The sequence below is a fragment of the Nothobranchius furzeri genome, chromosome 4 (assembly GCF_043380555.1).
Source record: "Nothobranchius furzeri strain GRZ-AD chromosome 4, NfurGRZ-RIMD1, whole genome shotgun sequence".
Taxonomy (NCBI): domain Eukaryota; kingdom Metazoa; phylum Chordata; class Actinopteri; order Cyprinodontiformes; family Nothobranchiidae; genus Nothobranchius; species Nothobranchius furzeri.
The window spans coordinates 64979199-64988360 of NC_091744.1; the positions used below are offsets into that span (position 1 = coordinate 64979199).

A 9162-nucleotide genomic window follows, 5' to 3' on the forward strand; every position below is an offset into this window, starting at 1 on the left:
AGGTTCTGAGTTTCTTCTTTTAATCTGACCTCTTCACAAAATAAATGCCAAACATGTTTGAGATCAGAGGTTAAAATAATTAAAAGTCCACAATCTGAGTTAGACGAATGCAATACTTGACAAAAAGTCTAAAATTGTTCTTCACTTGGGTGGCAGAGGCACAGGAGATAAATGCCTGTCCCACCTGTTGCAGTTGATGTGTTCTTGGACAAAACATTTAACCCACCTTGCCTACCAAATATTTATTGTGTGGTTTGAATGCTTATATTGTGGTACATAATGAAAAACTTTTCCATTTTTGTTCATTCTTTTTACATTATCAGTCAACACAAATTCCTTTAGAAAATGCCGTTTAATGGATTTTCAACAAATGTTGTAATGTCATAACATAGCCACAAGAGGATGACAGCATTCCAAATGAATCTGAAGCTAAGGCAAAGGTTACACTTTAGGATCACACTGATTTGCACGTTTGTCCTTGATAAATGAAAAAATTTTCTAAAATGTGATTGATTATTACATGATTTAAAAATGACAATATGTTAGCATGTCTCCTGTTGCATTATTAATCTATATGTGAGCTTCAGTGTCAAGAATCAGAAGCCTGTAAGGGTCTGAAGATGATGGGGCCCTAAAATGTTCTCTACAGCTGGATGCTCAAAAAAAGTGCAAATAAATAAGAAACAGCATGAATATGAATGTAATTGAAATCGAATAGAAATAGAAAATAACATCAACCTTCTAAGACAAATTAAATATTTTACTATAGCATTTAGCTTTCTTTATGCATTTTGTTTCATTTAGTAACGTTTTGTGTTTAGAAGCAGCATCTGGCTGCAGACGGGTACATTTTAATATTAAAACTGTTACTGACCGGAACCAATAATTTGAGTGTTTTGTTGCACCGGAATCTTTTAAGTGTAGAACAACGCTGGGCAGTTATGTCGCCGGTGCTGAAGTCAGATCGTCCACTGTTCGAGTAGTTAAATTTTCATAAATAAATTCTCTCCTCGGTTATTTCAGTCTAAATACGTCGTATTACGATAATGTATTCTGTTAAAACTACGTAATTGTTCCAGGATTGATCGGTTTTGAGGTAAAGTAAGTTTCCTTCCGACTCCCCCCTCAGGCTTTTTCTTTTCTTCACTGTTAGCTAACATCAGGCTACATTCATAAGCTGAAACCGAGTGTGTAACATGAGATATCTCGGTTTTAGGTGGTAGAACATATATATTTAGGACTGTCTGGTGCGGTGAACTGGAGTTTATATCCGTTTACACGTCTATTACAGAGTGCTCAAATGCGGTAGTCAAGTCTCGATGCTGCTGTTTGCAAATCAAGTAACGTGAACGTTTATGAGTTAATGAACGGTTTTTTTTTTGTTAATGTAGCTTTTAAACCTTTGATCCGTGTTTAATTATCATTTTCTGTTGTTTTCAGTCACCTGTTTGAGCCATGGCATCTCTGTCAGAGGAAGTGCTTCTGGTGGTGAAGAAGGTTCGCCAGAAGAAGCAGGATGGCACACTGTATCTGATGGCTGAAAGAATAGCCTGGGGTCCAGAGGGGAAAGATCGATTCACAGTCAGCCACTCATACTCAGACATCCGCTGTGAGTCCCTGTTGTCATAAAGTCTCACGCTGCTAGACCCCTGTGTACCGGTGGGACTGTAAAGGTGCATGTATCTGTTGCTCTGTGCAGGTCAGAAGATCAGTCCTGATGGTAAAGCCAAAGTTCAGCTTCAACTGGTCCTTCACACTGGTGAGAGCACCACATTCCACTTTGCCAATGAAAGCACCTCACGTAAAGACTGGGAAGCTGCCAAGGAACTGCTGCAGCAGCTACTGCCAAAGTTTAAGAAGAAAGCCAACAAGGAGCTGGAGGAGAAAAACAAGTAAGACTGCTGGATACTTCACCCAGAATTTAAGCCTGCAACATTTATTACACATCTGTCACTACAGAACTCCATCATATGCATAAGCAATAAGAAAATTCTATAGTCAGTTTTTAAAATAAACTTATATTAACTACATAAATTGAAACTAGTGATGCACCGATATGAAATTTTTGGGACGATACCGATATTTGATATAAATATCACTGTTATGGCCGATAACCAATATTTGCCGTTACCAATATACTGACATTAATGCTTCTAAAATCAGCATGTTTTGTATAGAATGAAGATTACTACATTTTAATTTATGTTATTTACACACACCACACACATTTATGCATGTGAGATTACAACCACTGTCACAGAACTAAATAAATGCACATCATCACCCCCATCGGCTATTACCGATATTAATGCAGATATATTGTGCATCCCTAATTGAAACATTTCAGATTTCTAAAGAATAATTTTAAAAAACTATCGGAGTTTATTTATTTTTAAAAGAACATATTTTCACCAAATTTGGTTTTATGGTCTAATATAGATTTTTGTACTTCTCTAACCTACCAATACTGATTTTAGCCTTTTTTATTTTTTTCCATTTTAAAAAGCTATAATTAACAGTTTTTAATGTGCTTTTATTCCTTTCTTAATCCCCAAGTTTTTAAAATCACAATAAGCAGTTGTGGGGTTGATCTACAGATGGGGGAAACAATCGCATTTTTAACCAGTCAGATTTAATTTTTCTGATCTTTACCTGATATTTTACTCCGTTCCAATTCAGATTTTATAAGAATAACTCACAAAATGTTATTGGAGTGCTTTATTTTCATTGCTTCATGTCTTAGCACTGCAACCGCAGTTTAAATAACAGCAACATGGTCATTCATTCCCCATTTTTCCCAGCATTAGATGCTTAATTTCCTGGCATCTGGAAGATAGTTTTTCCTATTTAATCACAAACAACCATAATGTACAACAGCCGAATTCCACAGGCTGCTACATTTTCTGTTTTGTTCGTTTTGGCTCTTGTTTCAGCCAAGACAAATACAGTTTTGTTAAATGAGTAATTAATACAGACATCATGTTGACAAATAAAACATTTGATTAACAAAAAAACAGCTTTTGAGTCCTAACAAAACATTAATAACATGTTTGTTTAAATTTTCCTGTCTAATAACTCTCCCAAAAAACTTCATTTTGCTATTGTAGCCTGAGGACAAGACCTGGATTATCTTGTGCACATAAGCAATGTGTTGGGGGGGATAACTTTTCATTTTAATTAGCCTCATCAACAATGATTGCAAACAAACAAAATGAATGACTGAGAATAAGTTAGGCAGATTAGCCCGCGGCTCATTTGAAGAAAACGTTTTTTTGGGGTTTTTAATTTCTCTGGAACTGAAAATCCGATCATTTAAAAAATGAACTGGGATCAAATCCACTCATTCAGACATTATTATTACATACAACAATGATTAGAGAGAGGCTAAACAGGTAAAGCTAAGAAAGTTTCAGGATTGGCCATGTTTGCAGAGCAGTGTGTGAATAAAAATAAAAACCTAAATAAGGGAAATGGTCTTAAGTGTGTGTATGTTAAAACAACTAGAAGAGAGCTGTGTGGAAACAAATACCCGCTAACTTCACTGAGTAGAAGGATTGTAGTGGAGTGAGCTGAATTTTCTTCGTAATTACAGGAGAACAAAATCATAAAGAAGAATCCTTCAAGTTATTGCTGCCACAGATGGCTCTACAAGCTGTTTTTGATATCAGATGATAATAGGGCTGCACAATATATCAAAAAATTATCATCATCGCGATAACAGGACGTGCGATAGGCCCATCGCAAAGCACGTCAAAAACGGCGATAAATGTTTGGTTCAACATTTCCGTCCGTGTCATACGTCAACTTTTTGTATACCAGCTGTTTTTTACGCGGAAGTATTATTTGACCAATCAAATGTAGCCCTTCTGATATGCGACCAATCAGATGTGTCCGTTCACGTAATACGCCCGCCCCCTATGTAGACCCTTAGGATGGAAAAAAACACCCGAACATTAGCGGCGCCGTTCCCTTGTTCGCCATGCTGGCTCAGAGCAACGGACGCATTTTGTGCTGAGGTTTCTGGAATCAGCGCTGCTTTCAAACGTGAACGTGAGCCTGCTCGGTGTTGTTAATCATGTTTACCGGGCTGACTCCAACACGTGCCGGTGAACCAACCCACCTGCATGTCGCTAGTGTTCCACCGGGTGGTGATGTTAGCCCCAGGCTCCGGTTAGCTTCCAGCTAAAAGGCTACAGCACTCTCCTCCCAATCCCACCCTGCTAAAGAGGGCCTGGAAAAGTTCCCCCACACATCAAAGTGATTTTTTATTTATGAGCTTTTATAACCTTGTTAATCAGGATAGTTGATTTGCTGCTGCACATAAACTGTCAGTCAGAAGCTCTGCTAGCCGGTTATCTTTAATTGCCATGAGCAATTACAATAAAGTCTATTCTATCTTAGAGAAGCTAGCTAGTTCAATTTGTTAGCTTGCTATCAGAATCACAGTTAAAGTTTCATCATCTGAGCTGCTTTTTAAGATCTAGGTAAACTTGTTCAATTTGGGGTTAAAAACAGACGTTTTCACATATTTTCCATGTAGTTTTTTGCCAGTTCCTCTTCTGAAAGGTTTTCTCTTTCCCTCAGAAAATATTCTCCTAGTTTGGCCCAGCACAGTTCACTTCACCAATTACAGTAACAGTCTTATATCATAACCACATAAGTGGAGAAAATGCTCAGTAGCTATGAGAGAATTTGCTGTTGCATTTAAGTGATGTCAACTATTATTTAACTTTTAAACATATTTTCTGATTTTTTTTTATTCAAAAAACCCTGCTAAGGGATGTTTTTCTGTATTTGGAGCATCAGAAAAAGTTTTATGGTGGTGGTGATGTTTTAAAGTCACTGAGAAACTGCATGCATGCAGTTTGTTGTTTTGCTGCTAATACAGTAGCAGGTGCAGCTGCTTATACAGTAGCAGGTGCAGCTGCATATTTTTGCAATAAAATGTTATGTTGTAATGGAATTCATGCATTAGTTTTTGTTTGCTTTGAACCCAGAGCAGACGTCACACGCCAGACGACATCAACACTGCATACTTTAGTATTTGTTCATTTATTGTGAGTAATATCGATATCGCAATATTAAGCACTGTTATCGAATATTGTAGGTTTTCCTAATATCGTGCAGCCCTAGATGATAATATTCAGATCTTTAAAAGTTGCATTAACCTTTTTAATTATGACTGTAGCACCTGCTCCTTCAACAAAATGTGTCTAACTGATCCTTCAGGATGCTTCAAGAAGATCCTGTGCTTTTCCAACTGTATAAAGATCTCGTGGTGAGCCAGGTCATCAGCGCCGAAGAGTTTTGGGCCAACAGGTTAGGAGGCATAAACAACGGAGAATCTGCAGCGTGCGAAAATAAACAGGAAGTCGGTATATCTGGAGCGTTTCTGGTGAGTATGTTCATCCTGATGCGATCAGGCCTCGTGCTTCATCATTTCAGTTTTAGCCTCATGCATATTAAAATCTACCTGTTGTTTTAATGCTTCACAGGCTGACATCAGACCTCAGACTGATGGCTGCAACGGGCTGAGATATAATCTGACCGCGGATATTATTGAGTCTATTTTTAGAACATATCCTGCAGGTAAAGCGTTACATAAAAACGCCTTTTTTTACTGCTAGTTTATTGTTATTATTAATATTTTATAACAGCTTGAAGTCCCATGTGTTTATACGAGCTCGTATTTTACTTGCAGTGAAGCAGAAGTACAAAGAAAACGTGCCCCATAACTTGACGGAGAAGGAGTTCTGGACTCGCTTTTTCCAGTCCCATTATTTTCACCGAGACCGCATCAGCACAGGAACGCAGGATATCTTCTCAGAATGTGCCAGGCAGGATGAGAAAGGTTGATCATTTTTCCAGCAATATAATATCAATTCATGCTGAATAATAAAAATGATTGATCCACAATAAATTTTTACTATCTGTTCTGCAGGGTTGAAGTCTCTGGTGACCCAAGGAGTGAAGAATCCGATGGTTGACCTCTTGTCACTGGAGGACAAAACACTAGATGAGGTGAGAGAAGTCAGAAGGAGTCTTGTGACACAATTTTTTTTTCTACTTGAGTTAAAAAAACTTTTTATTTTTTTGTGACTCAGGGTTACGGAATCAGCTCAGCTCTGCCATCAACCTCTCACGCAAGCAGGACAGTAAAGGAGAGCAGCAACTTTGCTATTATAAAGAGATTTAACCACCACAGTGCCATGGTGCTGGCAGCAGGTTCACGCAAAAGGTGAGGAGCATTATTTTAGCTAAACAAAAAGAACAAATGAATAGCTTTATTAATATCTTTAAACTAATCACAGTTTATTTATTAAGGGATGTGCCCGCCGACCAAGCCAGTGAGACAAGCAGCACAGACGGAAACTCCAGGGATTCTGACTTCTTTCAGCCTCCTCTAAAGAAAGTAGGATGGCTCTGAAAACCTGCAGATTTGCCACAGAGTTCATTTAATCAAAGGTTGACGTGCTAATGATGTGATATTTATTTTCTTCATAGGTTAAGTTACAAGAAGCCATAGAATATGAGGATCTGCAACAAGAAAACAGACCCAAAACAGTCGCGTTAAACCTGAAGAAGTCTGACAGGTAGACTTTAGTTTTTGTGTGTGGATCGCTCATAATCTTAAAGTAATGCATGCTTTGAAAGTTCTTGTTTAAACTCCTGAATGTAGATTTCTTAATTTCTAACATTAGGTTTTATGAAAAATTCTCTTTAGTATAGTAATTTTTATGTTTTAAAAGTCTCTTACTGCCTGTTTAGATTATTTTTGCTGCACAGTTGGACTCAAATGCAACAAAAACGTTGAGTTTGTACTCATCCTTCTGTTTTGAACCAGGTACGCTCACGGACCTGTCCCACTTCAGTCCCAACAGTACACAACCAGCCAGGACATCATCAACTCGGTCAACTACATCAAACATGAGATGTCTAATTACAAACCCAACCTCACTCAGGTGGATCACGAATGATTCTTCTGTGTCTTTGTCATGAATTATTCTATTTGAAGAGTGTAAATCTTGGTGAAACTCACCAGATGTTTTCACTTCTTTACCAAATTGGATCACTGAAAACTAACACAACACAGTTTGAGAACTACAGATTGAGAAGTCATCTTTAAAAAGAGTTTGGAGACGTGCACCAAGGATATTTGGCAGCTTGGGCACTTTAACACAATTTAAAGGTGTGAACATGAACACCATGTTCAGCGCTTTGGGCTTCCTGACAGGGTTGCAGAAGGCGCTCTATAAATAAAGCTTTGATTGATTGATTGCTTGATTGATTGATTGATTGATTGATTGATTGATTAAAGTAATTCCAGCATTTTGAATGAAATATAATGAAGAAAAAAAGAACAAAATATGTTTATTCATCGTAGTTTAGTGCCAGTGGTTTGTTCTTTGAGATAAGATTCAAGATAACAAATATGCATGTGCTCATTATTTCAGAACCAGAAAATATAATCAAATAATATTTGCATAGCTTTTGCAGCCGTCTGGCTTTTTAACATGTTTTAAAACAATTCAAGATTTGACTGTTGTTACAAATTCAGAACTAAGCAGAATTATTTTTAACATTATTTAAAATAAAAGTCTATAATCTTGCATACATTTCGTTTTTAAGGTGTTGTCCAGTGCAGCAGCTAGTTCTGCTATTGCAGCACTCTCTCCAGGAGGTGTCCTCATGCAGCAGGTTGCACAACAAGCCATAAACCGTAAGTGGACCAACAATACGCAGAGATCTTATGTGGTGTGTAGACCTGGGCTTGTGTGATGGACGGTGATGTCTTCTCTCTACCACATACAATCGTAGCTTAATGTCTGCAAAATTAAATGAATTGTTGTCTTTTTTGTGTTTGCTGAATTGAGTTTGATGTCAAAACAGTTACTTTCTGCAAGCTTCATCAAAGTGCATGGGGTGGTTCATTACGTATTTTTGCCATCAGCTGATAATGATAGAGTTCACATTAATTCTGATTCCAGAAATGGTTCCTACTGAAATTCAAGCTGAGTTGAAACACCTTTATGTTGCTGCTGGAGAGTTATTGAGACACTTCTGGACCTGCTTTCCTGTCAACACGGCGTTTTTAGAGGAGAAGGTGACTGAAATTCAAATTTTAAAAGTCATTTAACTCAATTTCCAACAGTCATAGCAGTAGATAGACTAGACCTCTCATTAAAAACTGCCTACAGTCACACTCTAGTTCAGGAAACTACATTTTGGTGCTGTTTTTTTTTTTCTACACAGGTGACAAAAATGAAGTCAAACCTGGAGAGATTTCAGATTACCAAGCTTCGTCCTTTTCAGGAGAAAATCCAGCGTCAGTACCTAAGTACAAATGTAAGTATCTGAACATTTTAAAGTGAAACCTTTGCTATGTTGAACTTTTATTAAGTCTCTGATGTTCCGACAGCTTACGGGACACTTGGAGTGCATGCTGCAAGCCGCCTATAGCAAGTTCCACATCTGGCAAACCCGCAGGATGATGAGGAAGACCTGATCTGTAGTTGTTTGTCCAGGAGAAAGACTTTGAAGTGTTGATAAATTACTTGTGATGGCTCTCTATGCCGTGAGAGGACCACAGCCCATTAGAACATAGTTCACAAGGGCTTAAAATGGAAAGCGAGGGATGCTGCTAAAACCCCAAGTGTTCAGCAGAGAGTAACTGCACCCCAGTCTCAAATAACTCTAGTTTCAGTCTTTTCTATTTATTTTTCAGTGGTTAAGTGTTGTCTGCCTGTAAGAGTTCAGCAGGACTTTTAAAATGGCCAAACTTCAGCTGATAGTCATGCAAACAGCCTCAAGGACGCTGAGAGAAGAGATGCAGGCAGGGGTGGCTGGTGAGTTTCATCAGTGCTGAGGCACAAAACTCTCCTCTGAAAACGGGTGACGCGGAAAAGGAAGAGAGGATGCAACTATAGCAATACTGTAAAGACGTTTCACACTCGAGTGCTTTAGTGTGTCAAAGGAAATCATTGGTTTATAAACTCTGCACTACCTGTCTGCACTGAAGACAACAGTACAAGATTAAAGTGAGGTATTCCGCTTTGTATTAAAATGCAGTATTTCATCACACATTTCTGTATTTAGTTCAAACCCTAATTCATTACATTTGAATTTAATCACCTAAAACGTGTTTGTGTGCTGCCTTTCATC

General features: G+C 38.0%; 1 protein-coding gene across 3 annotated transcripts; it reads left to right on the forward strand.

Annotated features, from left to right (window-relative positions):
* The first annotated feature begins 906 nt into the window (after positions 1-906).
* gtf2h1 (general transcription factor IIH, polypeptide 1) lies at positions 907-9133 on the forward strand. 3 transcript variants are annotated; one of them, XM_015964297.3, is made up of 15 exons: positions 907-979; positions 1441-1609; positions 1700-1892; positions 5230-5395; positions 5496-5589; positions 5702-5851; positions 5942-6021; positions 6105-6238; positions 6325-6412; positions 6505-6593; positions 6845-6962; positions 7630-7720; positions 7989-8104; positions 8254-8346; positions 8420-9133. In XM_015964297.3, the coding sequence occupies exons 2-15, from the start codon at positions 1456-1458 to the stop codon at positions 8504-8506; spliced, it is 1653 nt and encodes a 550-aa protein (XP_015819783.1). In that variant the 5' UTR covers positions 907-979; positions 1441-1455; the 3' UTR covers positions 8507-9133. The 3 variants fall into 3 exon arrangements, with proteins under 3 accessions (XP_015819783.1, XP_015819781.1, XP_015819782.1); XM_015964295.3 differs by having other exon boundaries at positions 943-1096; XM_015964296.3 differs by having other exon boundaries at positions 963-1101.
* The last annotated feature ends 29 nt before the right edge of the window (positions 9134-9162 follow it).

Excerpts from the sequence above, each read along its gene's own strand:
- gtf2h1 (XM_015964297.3), top strand. The coding sequence starts at position 1,456 with ATGGCATCTCTGTCAGAGGAAGTGCTTCTGGTGGTGAAGAAGGTTCGC. Across the intron at positions 1,893-5,229 it reads GAGCTGGAGGAGAAAAACAA|GATGCTTCAAGAAGATCCTG; the intron begins GTAAGACTGCTG and ends CTGATCCTTCAG. Across the intron at positions 7,721-7,988 it reads TGCACAACAAGCCATAAACC|AAATGGTTCCTACTGAAATT; the intron begins GTAAGTGGACCA and ends TTCTGATTCCAG.